Source organism: Anastrepha obliqua, chromosome 4, assembly GCF_027943255.1.
Source record: "Anastrepha obliqua isolate idAnaObli1 chromosome 4, idAnaObli1_1.0, whole genome shotgun sequence".
NCBI lineage: Eukaryota > Metazoa > Arthropoda > Insecta > Diptera > Tephritidae > Anastrepha > Anastrepha obliqua.
The window spans coordinates 61601158-61625769 of NC_072895.1; the positions used below are offsets into that span (position 1 = coordinate 61601158).

Genomic DNA, 24612 nt, shown 5'->3' on the forward strand with positions numbered 1-24612 from the left:
CTTTTCCAGCGAAATATAATGCAATCACACTATTACGTTTGAAACCCATTACTGATTTTTTTTCGCGTTTACTCTCGGCGAAATGCTTTCGCGCGCTTGTAATCAACGCCCTGGACTGTCATTTAGCCAACTAACAGACAGCTGATGTCCGTGCATCAGCTGCGCGAGTGGTCTAAAGTTGGTTACACTTCGAGTTCCGGACCCTGTACAGTGTTATTTAGAGATTACGACTTATAGTCTTGGGCATATTTGTGGCAGACAGCGCGGCAGGCCATGCGGGCAGGCCACGCACAGTATATTTGAAAAGTGCAGGACTCCAGCTTTCCAACAATAGCGTTTTTTCGTCCAAAATCGGAAGTCTCTAGAGTTTCCCTAATGCTTTTAAGCTGTAAGGCTTTAGGTTCTCGGAGAAGCTAATTTTCATTCTCAAACGTTTTAAACTAAAATTTATCGAGTAAGAAAAAAATGGGTTGGTGTCGAAATTCTGTATGTACAAAATTCTAAAAACAAAATTCTGCTTTTTAAAATTCTGCTTTTTTAAAATTCTGCTTTTTTAAAATTTTGCTTTCTAAAATTCTGCTTTCAAAATTCTGTATTATTATATAAAATTCTGTATTAAAATATAATGTTAACAATGTTAAAGAGGTAATGTTGTTATTTAATTTATTATTATTATTATTATTCGAGATATTAAATAAAAAAAAAAATAATAATAATTTTTTCTTCAGTTTCGATAGAATCCACAGTATTTTTGCGTAGAACTTCTTTTCGCGTGGGCGGCCTTCGGACGCGCTTCAAAAAAATAACCCTCATCAGTCCAACTCCGGCTACGCAATCCACCGTATTTTTGCGTAGAACTCCTTTCCGTGTTAAAACCATTGAGGCCTTCCAGCCTTTTTTTTATTCAATATCTCGAAAACTAAGCGAGATATCAAAAAAAGTTACTCATTCATTTCGTTTTCTTTTGTCGATTTCTATAAGAATCCGCCATAAGATTGCGGCGCCACGGAAACAGCAGAATCCCCTCGTACATATGTGCATACCTACATTAATTATAGTTGATAACAGTTATACATTGGTATGTACATATGTTTGCAATCAAATATTACCTGGAGATGAGAACTTTGACTCTCTTCTTGTATGACGAAAATCACAAAACTTGAATAAAGCAGAATTTTTCGCATTAAACATGCAGAATTTTGAAAAAGCAGAGTTTTAGAAAGCAGAATTTTAGAAAGCAGAATTTTAAAAAGCAGAATTTTAAAAAAGCAGAATTTTAAAAAGCAGAATTTTTTTGCAATTTACAGAATTTTGTCACCCAGAATTTTGTAATACAGAATAATGACACGCTCCCAAAAAAAAACACACCCAAAACAGTTCGGATTAATACTATATTTTTGAACTCACGATGTAATTTTTGTTTTTTCTTAAGTTTTGGAATTTTTATTTAAACTATTTTTGTTAGAATACGAATTACACTTTTTCTAATCAAAAAAGTAAAGATTGACATTTTCAGCGTCACTCACTGTATATATATACATATGTACATACATGTATATAATACAATTCATTCAAGTTCCCAACCGAAAATAATGTTAAAAATGCCAGCAACAGCATTTAGTTCAATAATCCTTGCATACTTTATTTAGTCCATTTTCAAACATTTATATTATTGCCTGGTACATATTACGTATAAAATATTTAAATACATACATACATACATCCATCCATATATACATACATGCGAGTACATAGTATTTATAGTAGGTTGAATACTACAACAAATAAATATTTTCGGGAATGATTAACTTTTTACATTGGGCTGTTTTAGAAAACATACAAGTACACGAAAACACATCCATACGTACGCAAAGTATGCAAAGTATGTTTCTTCCTTAACATTTGCACGAAAATTACTCGCATTTAACGCAATACTTTAAAGCCGCCAATCAACTTAATAAAATCACTATATTGCTTTAAACCTTCGCCATTCGCTTCGGCATAGTAGGGCAACTCTTCCAAACGCTTCACCCACTCAGCAATTTTGGGGTATTTGCCACCATCAAGTTGAGCAAAATTGAACAAAGTGGTTATTGTAGCGATAAGTGAGAAATCCGCAACTGTTAGTTGATCTCCAGCCACGTAAGCGTGTTCCTTCAAGAAACTCTCCAGTCGTTCATAGACTTGATAGATGGCTTCAATTTTGGCATGTGTAATCACATTATTTTTATTAAAAATCGGTCTGCTAATATTAAGGAAAGTGCGATCGAATACCACAGTAGCCTCATAGAATAAAAACTGGTTGACTTTCGCACGCTTGATCAGATCCTTTGGATAGAGCGAATCATCTGTGCCGTACTTGTCAACTAGATATGTGATAATGGCGTGTGAATCAGTGAGTATCTCACCATCGTCAGATAGTGCTGGCACAGTGCCATGTGGGTTAATGGCAAGGTATGCGGGCGTACGATTCTCTCCTGTTAATAAATTTAAAAATTTGTATTCAAAAGGCACATTTAACGCTTTCAATGTAAGCAAAACGGCCCGACTCGGCGCGCTTCCACCTATGGCATACAAAACTATTTTTCCCATTGCTATTGTCGATTTCCGTAAATACGAGTACGAGTATTGATGAACGTAAATAAATGATATGCGTACGTTGACGTTGAACTAACGACTAATTGATTGCGGCTCCTGTAAAACTAGCATACTTATCTATGCAAGTGTCTAAAGTTGGATTGTTGCTGAGTGAGTGGAGTACTGAGATAACATTCGATTAGAATTTAACCATTTTTCGGTGAGATATGTATGTATGTTAACCGATTAGCACACACTCACTTTTACACATATATAATACCTACATAAATGCAATGGCGGACCCAGAAACTTTTCAAGGGGATTAACTTTATTCAAACTGTACTGCGTCAAATTCAAACTTGGAAATTCTGCAGCGCTTCCAATCCAAGACTCTACGCACCCTAGTCAACGCTCCGTGGTACGTGACAAATGCCCAAATTCATCGGGACTTAGACATCCCTTCAATAAAAGAGGAAATACAAAATGTAACCAGTAAATACCGAAATCGACTTCAATCGCACCCAAATGAACTGGCCTCTACGCTCATGTCACCATCATGTGTCTTTTTAAGGTTGAAAAGAAAAACACCAATTCAGCTCGTCCAAGAGCCATCTATTGAATTATTTATTAGAAAGGATATTTCACTGGAAATATTCCTTTAATACTAAAATCAAACCCACTCTTAAATGTAACCAAATATTTGTAAAATGTCTTCTAAGAATTGTAAGTATAGACAGAATACAAAATAAAGTTAAAAAAAAAAAAAAAAAAAAAACTGTATTGACATTTAACTCCTTAACCTGTTGTGGAACTTTTTCATTTATTTTCAAAGCGAAGAATGCAGTTTGGTTATGTGTGAGCGTCGTTTTCCCCCTCCAAATTGTGGCTGGTCTTGATGTTTCTCCCCTACAAAAATTGTCTTCGATGTCGTGTTGTTATTGTTGTTATAGCAGTGCATCAAGCCCAGTAAGTGCGGTGTAGTCACCGAACGCCATCGTCTATACGATGCACTAGACAGGCGGTGGCAGCCTTTGGTCGAGGAATAGCAGATTATTTTTATGAGATGCTTTCTCATGTTAGATATGTAGTTAGAGGTCGCAGACTTCCTCGCCATCCAACGCCTACTGGTGAAACACTGCGACGTTTAGCCGCTCGCCTCGAAGACACTGGCACAACACGAGATGCTGCCAGGCGTGGCAGACCCCGGAGTAGCCGTTCTGCAGAGAATATTGCAGCTGTAGCCGAGGATGTCATGGAAGCGCCGTCGACATCGACCAGACGACGTGCCACGCAAATGGGTATCAGTCGACGGTCTTTACAGTGAATTTTGGTACAACATACTAACATACGCTCAAGCCATCTTTAATCACCACCAAGAGGAAGATGATTTTTCATCAAAAATAATCATGAGTGATGAGGCTCATTTCCATCTTAGCGGGTACGTAAATAAGCAAAATTTACGCTTCTGGGGCACTGAAAATTCGCGTGTAACCCATGGAGAGCCATTACACCCGCTCAAAGTCACTGTATGGTGTGCTCTTTTCGCTGGAGGAGTCATCGGACCTTTTTTCTTCGAAGACGTCGCGGGCCAAACGGTTACTGTGAATGGTGAGCACTACAGAGCAATGATCAACGAGTTCTTTTTGCCGCAACTTGATGAATTGGGATTGGAAAACATGTGGTTCCAACAGGACGGTGCAACGGCACACACTGCACGTGCCACAACCGATATGCTGAAGGATGCATTTCCCGGGCGCCTAATCTCCCGTTTTGGCGATTTGCACTGGCCAGCAAGATCGCCTGATTTGACCGCTCCAGACTTCTTTTTCTGGGGCTTTTTGAAGTCGCGGGTTTATGTCAACAAGTCTCAGACTCTTGCAGCTCTTAAAGACAATATCCGTCAAGAATGTGAGGACCTATCGCCGGAAGTTTTGGCCAAAGTGATGGAAAATGCCATAAAAATGGCTCAAATGGCACTCAACTGTGGCGGCGGCCATTTACATGGCATCATATTCTCGACTTGATGTAAAAAAAATTAAAAGACCAAATAAAAATAATCCATAAGAAGAATCAAAGTTTTTCATTTTTTTTTTAATTACAGCCAAAAAACATCGCAAGGTTACTTTTGCACCACCTTGTAAAAGTACATCAACACAAACTTTTCTCGCTCGCCTGAGTTTTTGATTGGCGCGATAACCGCTTAGTCGATTTTGGCTGAATTTAAGAAAGCGCTCCAGTCGTTTCTTCCGCATGCTAGCCAACACCAGTTGGACACACCAAATCAAGCCAAGTCTTTTCCACTAAATATCTCCAACGCAAAGAGGCCTTCCTCTTCCTTTACTACCACCAGCAACTACCACATCGAATACTTTCAGAACCGAAAGTTTGTATTCATTCGGACAATGTGACAGCGGTGCTGCTGATTCTTTATTCGCTGCGCTATGTCGATGTGCCGCAAAGCTCATACAGCTCATTGTTCCATCGCCTACGATACTCGCCGTCGCCACTGTGCAAAGGTTCAAAAATTTTACGCAAAATTTGTCTCTCAAACCCTCCAAAGAACGCCTAATTGGATGTTGCCATCGTGCAAGCTTTTGCGGCATACAATACCAAGCAAGCTTATGCGATATACAATGCCTAGAGTCTTATAAAGTGCTTGTTTTGCTCGTCGAAAGAGGACTTTACTACTCAATTGTCAACTTAGTTCAAAGTTGCACTTGTTGGCAAAAGAGATTCTTGTTTGATGTCAGGTGGTACTTCGTCTTGCCCTTGTTCACCAACAGATTCATTCGCTTTGCCTCTTTATCTAGCATAGAAAAGGCAGAACTAACAGCGCGTTCTGATGATGTCAATATCAATGCAGCTTTAAAATTGATGAAATTATGGTTTGTATTTCTTCTTCTTTCATGGATATTTTCCTAGACCGGCGTATTCTGAATATCTGGTTAATTGAGGACTTTCCAGGGCTAAAGTCGTACTGATAAGGTCCAATCTGTTGGTTGACGATGACTTCAGTCTTACGCACAATATACTCGATAGAACCTTGTGCGCGATATTTAGAAGGCTGCAACCACTCTGGGCAACCACTCTGGGTATCTTCCGAATACCAGTTTGGGAGCAAACTGAACATATGTGATGTGCGTGTGATGTGCGCTAGGTTTGGAACCCGCCTTGTGAAAAAGAAACTCCCAATGAAAATAAAATCAGCGTGTCGGATAAGAACTCCCTACCCTCATTGAAATATATACTATTATACATACATACTTTAATGGTAGTTTAATAGCAGAAGCTTTTTGATGTGATTTTTCCGACGGAGAAATTTTAGAAATTTATAATGTGACTCTCAATTGACCCCCATTAGCCCCAACAGTCGATAGCCTCTTGCTTATACATATGCGTGAATTTGAGTATCTATACAAATACATACGCATAGGAATAAACGAAGAAATATTTATAAACTAATCGTTTAAAATCACATACGCACTGTCTTCGTTATCAAAGTCAGCATGACGAATTGATATTTTATCTTGTACATGTCGTATATATGTATGTATGTGCATAAAACCCCTGTAATATCGACCGACTACATTTGTGATTATCACGCACTTTTGTGTACACTTTTAAGAAATATTAAGGGGATTCTGAAAAATAAAATTTTCGATCGTAGTCTCTATATTATGAACACAAATATTGCCGTTATTTTTTAAATTAATTGCCACTTCTGTTAGGTGTTTGACCGAGCTCCTCCTGCTATTTGTGGCGTGTGTCTTAATGTTGTTTCCATGGCAGCCGGTTCTACGTTACCGGAATGACTCGGGTTTTTCCCGACTAAGGGCTGCCGCCCCAGTAAACTAACCCTGTCTAGTGAACTGTTTATGTTGTTCCACAATTTTAAGCCGATTCCGAAAGGGAAAAGGTTTTTTATGAGGAGCTTTTTCATGGCAGAAATACACTCGGAGGTTTGCTATTGCTTACCGAGGGGCGACCGCTATTAGAAAAATGTTTTTATTACTTTTGCTTTCACCGAGATTCGAACCAACGATCTCTCTGTGAATTCCGAATGGTAATCACGCATCAACCCATTCTGCTACGGCGGCCGCCATTCTTCTCATATAGACCTAAAATGTAAAACTATAAACACACCACTATTTTTTTTATATAAACTAGCGTACCCTCGCCCGCTTCGCTAGACGATAAATTCAATGATTTGCTGAAAGAGAATAAAATTAATACGAAACAAAGCAAATTCTTTGATACAATTTCATTCGAACTTTATTGTAACACTTTTTGGTAGACAACGTTTTTGGTTTTGCATCTTTCGCGTGAATAATGACGATGGTTTGCCAACTCGTGAGCAAGCTACATACAATTGTCCATGAGAAAAAATTGGGTATTCTAAATTAATACCGCACATTTGTAGAGACTGTCCTTGCGCCTTATTAATTGTCATAGCGAAGGCAAGGCGAATAGGGAACTGCAAACGTTTGAAATCGAATGGTAAATCCGCCGGAATCAGTGGAATTCAGGGTATCAAAATGTCTTCTCCTTTGTACTTCCCTTTCAAAATTGTTGCTTCGATAACGTTACCCATTAGCTTCTTCACAGCGAGTCTGGTACCGTTGCAAAGTCGGGGCACATTAATGTTGCGCAGCATATAATCGGTGCTCCAATTTTTAATCGTAAATTATGAGGTAGTAGGCCTGACAAATCGAGTGAGTTTAAGAATTCAGTTGCATAATTTACGACATCATCTTGATCAGTAAATAGTGGCCATTGACTTACTTATATGCAACTATGTCACCAGGTATTTGATCCAAAATAGCTACATTTATATCATTTACGTCCTTATTTTTCCCAGCTAAAATTGCTCTTTCGCTGAGCCAATCATGGTTTTTGTAATGTTGAACTATATTTGGAAATACACTCTGTATCAATGCCTCTTTAGACTGTGCAAAAGTGCAGAAATTGTTAGGCAATGTTATCATTCCTGTTGTTTTTGAAAAAAGGTTTATTTTTTTGGTTAAAAAGTGTTTTTTGAAGTTTTGAAAAACACTTCGCTCTAACAAATTTCTTCTCAGTTAATTGCTGAAAATTAAATATTTTGAAAAAACTATTTTTTTTTAATTTAACGTTTTTGAGAAAATTTTGTTCTTGAAAAAATTTCATACTTTTCTAAAAGTTTAAATTGATTTGTTAAAAAAGATTTTTTTCCGCTTTGAAAAACACCCCCTCGAAAAAATGTATTCTCTATTAATAGTGGAATATGAAATGCTTTGAAAACACCATTTTTTTTTAAATTTTGTTTGGTTTTCAGAAAATTTTGTTTTGAAAAAATTTCATACCCTTGAAAAAGTTTTATTTTATTTTATTTGTTTAAAATTTTTGAAATTTTTTTTTTGTAATTTTAGAAAAACACCTCTTCGAAGAAATTTCTTTTATCTTTTTGAGGAAAATTTGGTTTTGAAAAAATTTCATGCTTTCGAAATTTTTTTATTTTACTTTATTTCTTCAAAATTTTTGAAAACAATTTTTTTTATAATTTTCGAAAAACACCCCTTTGAAAAAATGTTTTCTATGTGACATAGTGGTATTCCATTAACTTTTAGGATTATAGTCAAATACTTACAAATATCTACGCTTTCACAAATAGCAACAATAAACAAATTTCCTCAAAACCAAAAAATTTACTTTTTTTCTAAAAAAATTCTAAACAAACAACGTAATAAATTTAGAATTTTGTGTTCACGAAAAAACAGTATTGTTTTTATTGTATTAATTGAAAACCAAAATGTTGCAAAAAATCAAAACAAAACTAAATTATTTTTTTGTGTTCATTTGGTCCATATGTTCCATAAAAAGTTGATATGGTAAATAATATGCAGGGTCTGATACACGCAAATTTCCATTGACCATTATAGTGACAAAATTATCGATCACCAATTCCAACAGGATTTCAAAATCAGAGTTGGAATGAGTTGTTGTGTGGTGTACTTCTGAAAAAATGAGAAATAAACAAAATAAATCTAAAAATTCGAATTCTAACTTTATCTTGTGTATGTTCTTATTACCTTTGAATTTTTCCAATGAAGCACCATTCATTTTAAATTTTCCAAGAATTTTTTTTATCATTTCGCGTTTCTTTCCTTTTTCATTCGATTCCAACATTTGTTCATAGCCGAAAACATCGTTTTCATAAATACTTAGGACCTTAACTAATGCACCTTGGTACATACCTAACGCAGATATTCATCGCGACCTTGACATCGATACTATTGATGAAACAATACAAAGCGCTAGCAGAAGACACATAAATAGACTATTAACGCATACAAATCCTATGATGAGAAGACTACCAAATAAAGAAAAATCTACCCAAAGTCGGCTTAACCGTCAAACACCAACAGATCTTGCAAAATCCTTGTAATCAATTGTCAACTAATCGTATATGTCATTGTTTGTTAACCACTTGTTTTTAAATAATATGTATATATTTCTTCTAAATGAGCTTGGGGGCATTGGCCCTTCAATATCACTCTCATTCCATTTTTTTGTAAATCAAATTACTTATTGTCTAACGACAGGTGTAATATTTTATGGAAGAAATAAAAAAAAAAAAATTTTCATTCGAATCATTTGAAATTTCTGTATACAATAACGAAAAATTCAAAAAAAGTTGTACACATAAAATGAATGTCGATTCGAAACTTACTTTAATCTAAGAATCGAGCAAGTTTTTTTTTGTACAATATTTTGATTTTTTCTTTTTTTATATGAAGAAAATATTTAAAAGAAATTTTTTTTTGCTAAAAACCTTCCCCTAGTGGATCTCTATAATATGAAAAAAGAACGAATAAAATTGGCCTCGTATCGGCCCAAAAAAATGCGTACAAACGAACATCATTTCATTTTTATATATATAGATATAATTCATACTACAACAAAAACCGTGCAATGCAAAAGCTGAAACTCAGCACAAAATATTTCATGAAACTTTCAACTTTTAAACTAGAATTCACAAAATTTTTCTGGATACGCAGTTCTATAGTCCATACTTTTAGTAAGGGCTTGTTTAAATTTTTTGTATGTTACATATTTTTTATGAACCCATCTCAAAGCATAAACAGCATAACGTTTAGATATTACAACTATGTAGTACAACATAAAGACAGTAACCAGCAATTTTCATCGAACAAATAGAAGAAATTAAAGCTAATATGCGTCAAAATGTATGGGTCAAAATAAATGTATAAATATCTAAGGTACAGGTGCTACTAGATGCCAATCTGATCTAAAACTGCTTTATGCTTGGGCCACCGATGATGAGTACTTGGCTGAAGCAAAGCCAAAGCTTCAACGTTGTCAATGTGCACTTAGAAGTTGACTGTGAGTCATGACATACTTTTACGCTACCTCAATGACGAGTAGCATATCAAGATCACGATGGAAGTCGGAGTATGGAGCATTGACGATGTTGCGCAACACTTTATTTTGGAATTGTTGGATAATAGTAATGCAAGACTCGCTTGAGTATCCCCATAGCTGAATGCCATATATGTCCGGACCGGTGTAAGAATTGGGTTACATAGCAGTAGCAGACTATTTGCAGAATAGAGTGTCTACCAATAAGGTAAAGAATAATTTTTGATTTTAATTCTGGATCTTCACGCTTGTTCTTGACATGCGCCTTCCAGCGCAGTGGTATCATTGTAAATTTTTTTTGTTGACGGTTCTAGGCTTTTTCTTCCACATACAAAAAACACGAGCCGCACTTCGTATGGAAGAAAAGGTGTGACACCTTGGCGACAAAAAAATTAATTTAATTAAGGGCATTTTGTCGTCACCTGAAAGTTACACTTTGTTAAACTAAAGGCCTCTTCTTTTCGCCATGCGTTAGCAGGCGTTCATAAGTACTGTGTTAGAGATGAAGACACCATTTAAAAAAAAAAAATTGTTTTTCAACATAAAGGGACTATGTTTGTATTAGACCCTTTTAGAAAGATTTACTTCTCCCAAAGCTCCGACCGATTTTTTAACCCCTCCAAAATGAGGATTTTATGAATTCTCTAAAATATGTACGCCTCTGTCTCGGGGATGATGCAGTTTAGCGGCGACAACTCCGGATGAATGTGCAGGTGCGTTACTGTGGCAGAACAGCACCTTCTTTTTCGCCAAATGCAGCCGTGTCACTTTCAATTTTATGGTAAAGCGGTCCAATAACTCTAGTATTGTCCAGTGATCGTTCTTCCTTTTTCTAAAAAATCCATGGGGATGATGCCGTTCGAATCGCAAAAAAATTACCTTTCGGGCCGATGCGACTGATTTCGCCTTCTTTGGAGCAGATTCTCCGGCATAAATCCATTCTTTTTATTGTTGCTTAGTTTCTGGTGTGTAATGATGAATCTAGGTTTCATCAACGGTGACAACTCGACGCAAAATTCCTTCGGAGCTCACTTAAATTGCGCCCAACACTGCTTCGAAGTTAACAGTTGCATCCGCTTGTTGTTGCTTGTGAGCAATCGCGGCACCCATCGGGCTGACAATTTTTCCATCGCCAACTTATCATGTAAAATATTAATTACCATTTCGGTCGACACACCTATGGCCTCTGTTACTTCGCGCACTTTCGTTCGTCGTTCGTCGTTCAGCGAGAATCATGTCGTGGACTTTTTGAATGATTTCCTCGGTAACCACGTCTGCTGGGCGTCCTGGTCGTTCCTCATCAAAAACGGATGTTCGCCCACGTTTAAACTCGTAGAACCAATATCTAACTGTGGCCATAGATGGCGAAGCGTTCCCATAGACAGCATCCAACTCTGCTTTTAACTCCCCCTCCTAACGCGTCTTACTCGAATAGCTGGCAAAACCAAACTAACCTATCAATCAGTCTGAAATTTGTTTTGCCGTCGTTTGATAGACGGCAGCACTCGATGCTAATACCAACTTCCCTCAGTAACGCCTTCTGTTATCAAACACGGGTATTTACCGAACCGTCCTCGTATATTGGCAACGCAGAAATAGAGCTGCCTTAAATTACATGTGTTTGTAAGATTGTGAATTATACCAGTATAATGAGGTATGGCCATACTTGCTAGCGGCGAATCTTGCTCGATAACTTTGTTGTTGCTTCCCCTTGGATTTTTTTCGTCCAGTTAATCGAACATAAAGATAGCGACCAGAAAAGTGGCGAAAAGAAGAGGCCTTAAAATTCAATGAACAATAAAGCGGCAGACCCGGAAAAATTCTAAAAGTTCTGGTTAAACAATTGAAAGTATAAACAATTTTGTACAAAGTTTGAAATTTTGCATTACATGGTTTTTGTTGTAGTATGAACTATATTTTTATAAAAAAACTTTTTTTTTTCAACTTGTGTATATGAGAAGAAATCGTAAGGGTCCGAATTAATAGTAGTTAGGGCAAGTACATACTATCGGGTGTTTTTCTAGCTGAATGAGAATTATGTACAATGATAACTATGACTGCTGAAAATGGCAAACTGTGTTCTGTTAAGTAAGATTGGGTAAGTCATCATCGTCATACCAACGCTTCCAATTTGTGGAAACTTACTTTGAAAAAAAAGGATAAATCTGTTCCCGAAGTTCATAAAACGTCGTCCTTTTCAACTATTGGCCTTTGTCCTTCGACTACGTGGAAAATTTTACCTAAGGATCTCCTCTTACGTGCCTATAAAATACAGTTCGTGCAAGAATTCACGCCATATGACCATCGCTCACGTCGCATGTTTGCTGATTGGGCTCATTTAGATTTATCATTCGGATTTATTGGAAAAAGTAGTCAAATATTGAACTGATCGCATAAACCATGCAACTCGGAGTCGCGGTGAACATATGCCGGATATCATATTCAAAAAGTAAGTGCCATGAAGTCATTCAAATAATATTAGTTTGGGGAAAAAGAAATCCATTATCTCGGTAGATGACTGTAGTTATCGATATCTCGTAAAATATAATTTAAAGTTTATGCACGTTTTCAAGGTGACATTTCACACTAAAAAAATCGTTGTCTGTTTTTTGTTTGTTCCATTACAGGGAAATTGTGGTTGCCGATATTGTAACAGCTGTTTGCGTGCAATTTTGGTTTCGTCAAATCCGTTCAGGCATTTTTTATGTTAAAGATGCACCTCACACATGCAGGTCCGTCGTCGAAAATGTCGATAAAATCACAGATATAATCGAAGTTGACCGGCATGTCAATAATCGTAGCATCGTCCAGGAGCTAAAGATCGACCATAAAATAGTTTTAAACGATTTGCGCAAAATAAAAAATAAGAAGAATGGAAAAATAAGTTCTCAAGCTCTTAAAAAACTCACGATATAAAGGGTTTTCCAATAAGAGGTGTTATTTTGATAAAATATTAATGGTTTCGTTGCTTGTGTGGCACGTAGCGCAGTCTTGTTGAAAATAAACGCTGTCCAGATCAATACCATCCAATTCCGGCCATAAAAAATCGTTAATCATCTCTCGATAGCGCAATCCATTCACCGTAACTTCATTTTCGAAAAAGTAAGGTCCAATGACCCCGCCGGACCATAAATCGCACCAAACAGTCACACGTTGAGGATAGAGAGGCTTTTCAACAATAACTCTTGGATTCTCTGAGCCCCAGATCCGACCATTTTGCTTGTTGACAAAGCCACGGAGGTGGAAATGCGCCTCATCACTCAAGATGATTTTTCGATGGGACTCCGGATCATTTTCATGCATTTCAACGACCCTATCAGCAAAATCACGACGTTGTTGATGATCGGCCGGCTTGAGTTCTTGTGTTAACTGGACTTTATAAGCCTTAAGACCCAAATGTTTATGCAAAATACGGTGTAACGACGTTTGTGGAATGCCTAATTCCAAAGTACGACGAGGAATGGACAAACCAGGGTTTTCTTCAACACTTTCGGCTACAATAGCAATATTTTCGGCTGCTCTTGAGCGAGGTGCACGGCTTTTATTCTTCACATCACTAACTTGTCTCAACAGCTGGAATTTTTTCACCAATTTCTGTATTGCGGTCCGACAAGGTGCTTCACGATAACCCAAAAATGTTCGACTTTTACGAACCATCTCTGCCAAATTTCCACCATTTTTATAGTGAATTTTAATAATTTCGGTGCGTTGTTTAAGCATGCATCGTTCCATTTTCATTAATGGCGTAGTTTCTACTTGTCAAATATCAAAAAATGGCAGCTTCAAAAGTGACATCTACCGAAATACACACCTGTTATTGGAAAACCCTTTATATGAAGGTGCCAAGCCTTATCAAACTAATATGCAATTTGCTGTGATACACTAAGCATATTTTGTAATTTTGCGACGGCCAAATAAGTACTGCCAATTAAAAAAGAAAACAACAATAATTACACCAAAACTGACCTCGAAATGAAATTATTTTGAATTTTCATTGCAGTAAGAAAACATAAATAAGTAGAAAGCACACGTGTTCGCGCACCCTTAAACATTTCAAATGAGTCCAAACAAAGATTTGCTTTACTCAAAATTTACAATAAACCTGTTTGAATGCATTGAAGTATTTACTACATACATACTTATATAGTATATATAATATGTCTATACGAGTATGCATCTCCTTGTGTATGTGTGTGCACATACGTGTGTACATATGCTGTATGCGTGGACTGGAATATCAAGTGTTTAGAAATTTAATTAAATTTCATTGCTCATCGAGTCGACCAAATGCCACCCCTCACAGTTACATGCATATCTCACTACATTTAGCACACGCCAAACACCGGGTGATCGCTGCGTTGATGAAGCGATGCCATGACGATTCGGTTTTATTAAAAAGCCAAATATGCACAATTATTATGCTATACGACCAACCACTTGACAGCCCAAACCCTTGGCTAAACTTAAATAGAAGCACAAATGTCCTTGCTCATAGTCTTCACAGCACTTCCCTTCAGCTTATCGTACATTGACTGCACCGCTGCACAGCCCAGCCGCTCGTCGACGCTTATTTGCTTTTTAATAAAACAGGTGCTTGCCGACCTTTGGCGTGGTCCATACTCGCATGTGTACATGTGCCGTATCCTCTCCCTCTCCCTCACCCACTGCTACCTTCACTCCAACCGTTTTTGCTTTCGTATGTGTTTGTACGTGTGTTGGACGCATTATAGCATCTTTTATCATTTAATTTCACATTTCATTCATTTCATCTCCATCTTCCAAAAGTAAAGCACAGGACCGGCAGCATGCGAAATCGCTTTGGCTGTCCACCAGCAATACGTATCAACGTAAGCCGAAGCAGGAAGAGCATCATTCAACCGAACTACCCTCATTGGACAGCATTCAGTGGCAGCACGACGTGGCAGTGATGAGGTGACCTCGCACAATATTGTCTATAGCTCAGTTGCTCAATCACTCTGTCGTTCAATTTTCAGATCCCTGGATTGCTGCTGGGTAAACGCAGCGCATTGCTTCGGTCGTGACTATTAACAATTGTCATTTTTCATTTCTCCACGGCCATTTTCAAAATCTTATATTGGTTGCAACAACAATAATAACGATTACAAAAATCAAGGGTCGGAAAGTTTTCTGCGCACAAAATCGAAGCAAAAGTGGCAAAAGACATTGGCATAACAGTTTAAGCCAGGTCCGTTTAAGATTTTTATGCACAGTAAAAAATTTCACTTATATTTGCTACAATGTGTTTTTATAGACCAGTTTTTAATAGCAAGAAATTCAAGCTGGGAAAATACAGGGTTTGATAGAAAAGTAATGAGCCTTCCCGCGCGGAGCGTCTGCCAAGCGATCAACCGAATCGGCTGGTGGGGGAAAATGATCGTTGGACCTTCCCCTTCCACTAGAAACTGGTCCCAGTTCGCTGGCAACAGCGGTGCAGTCAAAATCGCTCCGCGCGTGAAAGCTGCTTTAAAAGTGTGTTAAGATTTTGTAATGGCGAAAATGCAGCGATCGTTGGAGCAGCGTTACTCGATCAAATTTTGCGTAAAGCTAAACAAAACGAATACCGAAACCATTGGGCTACTCAAGGAGGCTTACGGGGACCAATCTCTGTCCAGTGCCCAGGTAAAACGGTGGCACAAGTCGTTCAAGGAAGGCCGGGAGGACGTCCAAGACGAACAGCGATCTGGAAGACCATCGACGACGCAAACAGACGAAGATGTGAACTGGGTTCGTGAAGGGGTTTGTACCTCCAGGAAGCAGTGTAAACGCGGAATTGGCTGAAAAACCGCGTCGCCCGGGTTCGGCCCAACCTCGTCAATAATTAGACCCTTCATCACGACAATGCGCCGGCGCACACCGCCTTCCTCTGCACCTCTGCATTGGCCAAGATGGGGGTTCCGTGCTTCCCCACCCTCCCTACAGCCCAGACCTGTCCCCTCCGGACTTCTTCTTGTTCCCGCGCCTGAAAAGAAAGCTGAAAGGGAGGCGTTTCGACTCCACCGAGGCGATCCCAAAAACTATGACAGCCGAATTGAACGCGATTCCGGCGGATGAGTTTAAAAAATGTTTCCTGCAGTGAAAAGACCGTTATCAGCGGTGTATTGACGATCAGGGTCCTATTTTGAAGAATATTAGTTGTATAAGCCAAAAGGTTTAATAAAACTGCTTAAAAAAATAAGGCTCATTACTTTTCAATAAAACCCTGTATAGAGTCAGCCAAAATTTGAATTATAGTAAAGAGAATGAAATTCCCAAAAACGCAGGAATGCAAAAAATTAATTACTTATTTTTGTTGTTTGTATTTGACCAAAAAAAAATTTAAAATTTTTTAAAGCGGGATATAAATTTCTAACGATTTTTATTCGAATGCTGTCCGTAAGCCGACTTACAACAGTTGTAAACGAATTTAAATTCATTCGAAATTTCAGTTTGAGGACAACACGTGGTTTTTAGATTTAGGTTTGGGTGATTGCCACTAGCCACAAGGGCTGAGAGGGGGCTCACTAAGGCCTCCAGCTATTGAGATGCCACTAATTTGGGCTAAAGATCCGCCTCTAATTCCCAATTTGGTGAAACAATTTCGTCTGAAACGAAATATAAAATGTCTGCCAGACATCCAAAAAAGTAAGAGTTTAGACAGCGATATGGCGTTTTGGCAAGGACGGGACAGTGGCAGAAGAGGCCTTCAACACTTTCCATCTCTTCTCGTTTCTGCAGCTGCAACAGAAGTTATTGGAGGGAAACCCCGTAGGTTTCGCATACGTTCACATTAGATACTGCTCGGCGATTCTACGAACTGTTGTACTAATGGAAGGTCGCTATAGCTTGATAAGGGGTGTAGTTCTGTGTTCATTTTTTCTAGATCAGACTTGTCTTGTTACCTCACAAGTGGGCTCCGTGATTCTTTTACTATTTGCTTGCCTGCCGATAGTTTACCTGAAGTTAAAGCAATGCCCACATAGTGGGCGAAATTGATTTAAGATCAGTTCCCCTTCTAACAAGCTTATTTACGATGCAATTTCCAGGAATGTCTTTGTGTGCCCTAAGCTAGCTCATTTTGGATATTTCTACATTCGGTTGCTACTTTAGATGATGCGTCCTGGCACTGTAGAAATTTAAAGGCAGGTTGATTATCAGAATAGATAGCGATCGGTTATGCTACGACGGACGAGTCCCTGACTTACAACTTAGCCTCCCTTATAGCTATTAATTTACCTAGAAAGGCACTGCGGTAGTCGTGCCCTCAGCAGGTTTCAAACGCAAATACTTTAATTTTTCTATTTCAATCTGCCCAATATTATATTCTATCACTCCTGCTGTTTTTCGGGGTTTCGCGAGTGGCGTACCTATTCACACCGCAATAATTTTCCAAAAAATTTCTGTTGAATTTCCTGTTGTTTTTAGCTCATTCAATTCGCAACACAAACGGTGGTCTAATGGTTTCAACTTCTACACCAATTGGGTATTTGATTGGGTGTAGTCCAACATTTTGCTTGAAATTCTTCTCTAAAAAGAGGACAGGGGCGATGACTTCTGCGGCACTCATAATATTATATAACCACTTACTGGATGAATATTTTCCACATGTAGACCAAGTGTTCATTATGCTCGCCCCAACGTATGGCACTAAAGCGTGGACGATGACAATATCCAATGAAGCGTCGTTTTGCACGTTGGCGACCGCGAATATCGTAGGCGATAGAACGATGAGCAGTATGAATTTTACGATAACATACACATAAAGCTCCGGCAATGAAAGTATTCGATGCGGTACCAGCTGGTGGTAGCAGAGGAAGAGGAAGGCCTCTTTTGTGTTGGGAAGATCAGGTGGAGAAGGACTTGGCTTCACTTGGTGTGTCCATCTGTGGCGCTTTGTTAAACTTGGCCAAAATCGCGTAAGCGGCTATCGTGCCAATTAAGTAGAAGAAGACAAAGTGCTACTTGAGTTTAATGCACAAAACGTGAATTTCGGAAACGATTTGCTACGCAAATTGTCAGAGTTTGGTTGAGCAAATATTCCTATCGAAAGTTTTGTATCTTAAAGAAAAAAGCTGGTACAAATAAAAGTATTCTATTCTCTACAAAATTTTGAATAGCCTTGCCGTTGTCGTTTCTCAGAGCTGTAACATCAAGTTTAAATGTCGATTTGAATTTGATTGAGATTTAACAACTGGTCTTATAAAATATCAATATAGCTTTACTTCATCAATGCTTCACTCCTGCTTCTGGCGAAGTAAATTCCTCGTTAAGCTAGCCTAGCTTAACAATAACCTAACTTTGCTGTTTTACTTAGAAAATTACAATTTGATATCATCTTGCACTATACACGGTTATAACTATTCGTTTAGGCACTGAAGATCTCTCGAAAATTAAATATTACAAAGTGATTTTTTCAGTGTATGATACACTCCATTTCACCCATTCATGCATTCAGTAAAATCATTTGACATTTCTTGGCTGTTGTAATATGTTTCGCTGTAAATAATATCGTCGGTAATATCAAAAGTCAGCTAAGCTGACACCCTTTCATTTGTAAACGTTCGGGTACAAGTACGCGATTTGTACAATACATATAAACACAGATACATGTATGAATGTATGTAATCGTCTTTAGATGGTCTTCAATGCTTACGGAGAAAGGCGCACGAACGCAGGGATGATGGTAATTTGCCAACAATACGATTTTCAACACAAGGATTAACGGTCTTTTACACTATTTAAACGCTTCCACGTGACAGCAATATTCACAAAAGCGGAGAACAAAGAACCGAGGATATTAAAAAACAAAAAAACGAAAAATAAGAGCGGACGTATTGGGGTGGTGATGAAATTTGTTTGTAAATGATTATATGAGAGTGTCATTGAAGTGTTTTCCCATTGAGCAAAAAGGGGGTGAATAGATTTCGCGCGTATTTTTAAGCGCAAATTTTTATATGGGCGATCGACAGACACATAGATATGTTTATAAATCTACATACTATTAGCAGTACGGCGTTGTTGTTGTATTATTTTGTGCCAAAACGTTTCGGGTGTTTGGTGAATTTAATAAAAATACTTCTTGATGATTGCCATATCATCTTTAATTTGTGTTTTACATTCATGGGGTCGCACAAGTGCCAAATAATGAATCGCCCTCTTTCATTTGCTTATTCATATATTTATTTGTTGGAAAAATACAATATGTTTTGTGGGGTGTAGCAAAAGGCGAAGGTTTTGGGTATGTTTTGTGGTGTTGCTAGAGTAGACTGTGGAAAGTAAGAATTGGTACAGTGTTTTTCGCTAGGCTTTTGAGTCAAAATTTTATTGGTAAAATGTTAACATTTATTAAACAATTTCTTTCATTCTATTAACAATTATTAAAAAATGATTTGTCTTACAACTGTGTGGGTTCTAAAACATTTTCGTTATGAGAAATCAGAAGAAATGAGATGAACTAATTTTTAATCTTAGCAGGACATATTCAATATTAAGTAACTTCAAATGGCTCAATCGGAGCACTTTCGGCGGTTAAAATCATCAATAGGCCACAATTTCGCAAAAATTCCTGAAAAATGTAAACTCAGAGATTTCCAATTTATGTAAAAGGAATGGAGTCGAGTGATTTAGTCTATTTTGAACTCAAATTATGAAATTGTGTTCTGCGAGTATTTGGTACTTCGCTGTCGGACCTTATTAGGACAGGAATATTCAAAGGAGAATATTTTGAATCCCATTTTGCCACACAGCCTATCGGTGAGACGCTTATTATGCGTAAGCGCTTCTAATGTGGCGACTACCGACTCAGAATTTTGGTAGTATATATGTATATGTATATATATAATTGGCGCTTACACCCTTTTTGGGTGTTTGGCCGAGCTCCTCCTTCTATTTGTGGTGTGCGTCTTGATGTTGTTCCACAAATGGAGGGACCTACAGTTTCAAGCCGACTCCGAACGGCAAACATTTTTTGAGCAGCTTTTTCATGGCAGAAATACACTCGGAGGTTTGCTATTGTCTGCCGTGGGGCGACCGCTATTAGAAAAAACGTTTTATTCATTTTGTCTTTCACCGAGATTCGAATCTACGTTCTCTCGGAATCCCGAATGGTAAACACGCACCAACCCATTCGGATAGGGCGGCCGAATTTTGGTAGTACTTTTTAATAATTTCTAACTACCTAACTTCAGCATGATGAAAATGTATTGTAAATGAAAATGCCTTGATACCCCCAAGAAAATTTCGCAGAACAGAATCACACAGTCACGTTAAAGATCATTTATGTATATAAAAGTAACACGTCGCTGACACACCAAGCTAACCTTTAGACTCCTTATTGCAAGTTAGAAAATTGTTGGTAGACGAATTCTTGATTGTTAACGTCGCATATACAAAGGCCGAACGATTACACCAGATATGCATATACATCGTCCTCGATTGTGATCAGCCGGGTAGGGGTTGGTGTCGAAATTCTGTATGTACAAAATTCTAAAAACAAAATTCTGCTTTTTAAAATTCTGCTTTCAAAATTCTGTATTAAAATATAATGTTAACAATGTTAAAGAGGGAATGTAATTATTTAATTTATTATTATTATTTTTTTTATTATTATTCGAGATATTAAATAAAAAATAATAATAATAATTTTTTCTTCAGTTTCGATAGAATCCACAGTATTTTTGCGTAGAACTCCTTTTCGCGTGGGCGGCCTTCGGCCGCGCTTCAAAAAAATAACCCTCATCAGTCCAACTCCGGCTACGCAATCCACCGTATTTTTGCGTAGAACTCCTTTTCGCGTTGGCGGGTTTCGGCAGAATTTTTTTTTTAAGCGTTCTATATAATCAAAAGTCTTCTCCTGCTTCGAGAAGCGAGACGGCCAGTTTATTTATATAATACCTTGGACGTTAGATGTGAAACTCCGTGTTCTTTTCAGGATCAGTTGATGGGTCGTACTGTACAACCCATGAAGATAAGGAGAACACTGATAATAGCCACTTAGTACTTTTTAGGTCTTGATAGAATCGTACTACACTCTCTTATCCCTCTTTAAACTAGGGAATTGATAACAAGAGCAAACATTGCTGCGCTCTTTGACAGAGACCAGTAACTAGGGCCGGTAAGATGTACTTAAACTTGATTTCTATAATAGACGCAATAATAAACTGCCCTACTAGGTGTTTTTAGACAAAAACCTCAGACAAAAAGTAGAAGATATTCTTACTCTTATAAAGTGCCGCAAAAGATCTAGATTCTTTTTAATGACACAAAAAAGTGACTTCTTTTGAATTATATTTATGTTTACTGCTACTTTTGTCTCATTCAGTTCTCAGAATGACTAGGTGGTTCATTCGTTTTGGGCATCACAGTTATTCTATTAATCTTCGGGTACTTCAATTCCTGGAATTTTGTGTATCTATCTTTCTTACTAAAAGAAAGTTTCATTGGTTTTCTTTTTTTATTTCCTCATACTTTGCTGATTAAATCTTTGGAACGCTCCTAAAAACTGAACTATAAAAACTTGATTCTCCTAATTTTAATTTCCTGAAATGTAAACGAAGACTATAGCAGACTACCCCATATATAGTATGTAGTATCCAGTGTCAGTTCATAAGCTCTGGATAAACTGTTTAGTATGTCTTTGATCTGAACTCTCCATCTAGTGTAGTGTGAATTCCTTGCCCTCCCAGTCATTTATAAATTCCTTTATGTGGGCTTTGGTGAACCCACAAAAACGTTATGGTCCATAAAATTTTTATATAGCGCCTAATTTCGCTAGGCAGTTCACCTGTTCGTTGCCGTCATAACCTTCATGCCCAACTCATTATCTGCAAATTTCAAATGAGACATACGCTCCCATGGGTATCGATCTTTTAAAGTTCGGACTCAAACACATCCGCACCAGCCCTATCATCCGCAAGCTTCATATCAGATTTCCGTGTTAGGTTTAATGCCCCGAGTGCCCCAAACTAAAATAGTTATTTTTAGCACAGGAGTAACTTCATCGCCCAAATGCACTATAGGATTGTTTATGAATTTCTCATCACATGATATAAAAGGGTGTTTTCTCCCCTCGGCAAATAATGGAAAACTAACATAATAACTCGCACACCCATTGCCAATTTGACTATGCGGTGCTATTTTTCACTCCTTTGGGAAGCTGTTGAGTATTTGGGAAGCTATATGAGTATAAGTGATTAAGGTAAAACTGTTCTGTTTTTTTAATTTTATTTTTTTGATTTTCGCAACTAGTCGATCATCAGCAATTAAATAATCAAACTTTAATTAATAATTAAGTATAAATTGTCGGTGCCCCTCAATATCCAACTGCTTTTTACTATTGGTTAACGAATAGATGTTAAGAATGATAGATTACAAGATTTTGCCATCCTAAGCAAAATTGTGAGACTAACTTCGGCTGTCACGTCACTGGAGACTCGGCCACAACATCCTGCCGCTTATTTCCCACGTATTCTCACTCTCGTCCCATCAGTCGTTGCTCAGACAGCAACGAAGTAACAGAAGTCGTGATTACGTTTTTTTTCTTATATCATCAACACAATCTCGGGTTTTTCCTAAACAAATCGCTGTCATAACTCTGGTCCATCAGCAAATCAGCAGATTCCTTCAAAATGGCTGAGAGTCGGCTAATGGTCTGAACTTGGCCATATCTCTGCATTCTGTACATCGCGAATGTAACTACAGCCAACCATTAGTCAAATTGATACTGTGAAATTAAAAGGGGTTGACTAACATTAATCTCTTAGTTGACTTATGGTTCATAATGGAATTTATCACAATTTTTTCGGGAATATACAATATTTTATGAAATTCCTCAACGATATTGAAGGATAAAAATTGCAGAAATATTTTACACATTTTTTAGCATAGAATCTCATGAAATCTTCACATTCTTTTCTCATTTGATATCCACATGACTATGACAAGAATTAAAAAAAAAAAATTTCTTTACTTTTTGGTAAGAATTGTAAAGAAAAAAACTTATTTTGAATTATTTTAAAGTTCTTCTTTCATTTTATACCCACATGGCTTTAACAAAAATTGAAAAAAAAACTTCTCATGTTTTGGCATAGACATTATTCTTTAATGTGATATCTATATGCCTATGTCATATAATTTTATAGAATTAGGATTCCTTTTTTAATGCTGGGTTTTAACTGAAACTTTGAGGTCCCTTAACAAAGTCCTGACGGGATGGTGAATAACTAAATAAACAGATTTATAACCCATGGGTAATACCTGTAGTCTCCCGCCGTTATCAGTTTTCTAATTTTTGAGAAGCACTGTTGCATGGTGTTATTTGTAAAAATAAAGAAAATATGTATGCAAATATGTACAAATATTTTCTTGAAACCCTGATTTTGGACAGAGTTTCTAGCCATGTTTGATTTTTGTAAGTTTTACCTGAAAAGCTGCAGCGAAAGTCACTAAGAGCGGTCATCGGCCATTTCATCGTTAACCAAACGGCAATTGCTGCTTATTTTTCTTTTAATTTATGCGAGGAAAATTACTATATATGTTTCTTTGTTATTGTTGTACCTCATATAAGTATACTGCTTCTACTTTTTTAAGCTAAATCCGTTAGCAGCAAACCACTGTGCACCGTTTCCAAGTGATTTCGGCACGCTTCTGGTTTCAGCTATTACTATTGTACTTAGATGACTATGATGGTGATAATAGTATCCGGATGTGGATGCGGACGTTGCTGCTGACACTGATGACTTCAAGCTGTTGTTTATACTGCTGGTGATGATGCCACTGCGCTACACCCTTCAAACGCGTATAAGCATAAGAAAGAAAACAGGACTCTGGCAATGCGTATGGATGTATAGCAAATGAGGGAGTAAATGAGCGTTGTACTGGGCTAGATGGTGTGGTATGAGAGGCACTTGAGAATTTATTGCAAAATTAAAAAGACAAATTATTTAATTTCACTTTCTTTCAGCGCACATAAATGGTTGGGTGCCGGCTGGATGACTGACTGTTAAGTTCGCGAGCTGTTGCGGCGTGGCTGGCATGGCTTTAAATATTTAAAGCTGAGTTCCTTTTGTAAGTACATACATGCTCATGCTAAATACAAAATTATGCCTCAAGTACTACTTCTGCATACATATGTTTTTTGTATGTTGTTGGAACTCAACGCAGCTAATGCTTTTGATGTATAATATTTGAAAGTTTTGACTTTGCCGCGAGCTTCCTATAAACACGCTTCTTTTTGAACACTTAATATTTTAGAAGAATTATAAAAAAAAAAAAAATTTTTGCTTTGTTGTACTTACTAACTCTTTCACTATACTATCATCTTGGTTTCTTTGCTTACCCAATAATAAAACGGCACTTACTCACTTACCTGTGAACCCTTTTCTCCTCACAGCAAAGGTGTACATATTTCAATTGCATTCAAGGAGCATAAATTTGTGAGGAAGTTTTAGAACTACAGGCGTTGAGAGAGGCGTTTCGTCGCTTTAACCCGTTTATTTTGCCTTAACCATATACACACATACATACATATGTCAACTCCTTTACCCCTATCCCCCATACACGTTTTATGCCTTTGTCTATATAAAATAATAAACATTCCTTTGGGTCCACCAACTTAATTTC

At 37.4% G+C, this 24612-nt stretch overlaps 1 protein-coding gene across 1 annotated transcript; it reads right to left on the reverse strand.

The window, feature by feature from the left end:
- Window positions 1-1923: 1923 nt before the first annotated feature.
- LOC129245052 (glutathione S-transferase 1-like) lies at window positions 1924-2592 on the reverse strand. The gene has a single exon (XM_054883015.1). It carries the CDS (start codon window positions 2590-2592, stop codon window positions 1924-1926), a length of 669 nt encoding a protein of 222 aa, XP_054738990.1.
- Between the last annotated feature and the right edge of the window lie 22020 nt (window positions 2593-24612).

What these genes read in the sequence shown, in the direction of transcription:
- LOC129245052 (XM_054883015.1), bottom strand. Translation starts at nt 2,592, where the DNA reads ATGGGAAAAATAGTTTTGTATGCCATAGGTGGAAGCGCGCCGAGTCGG.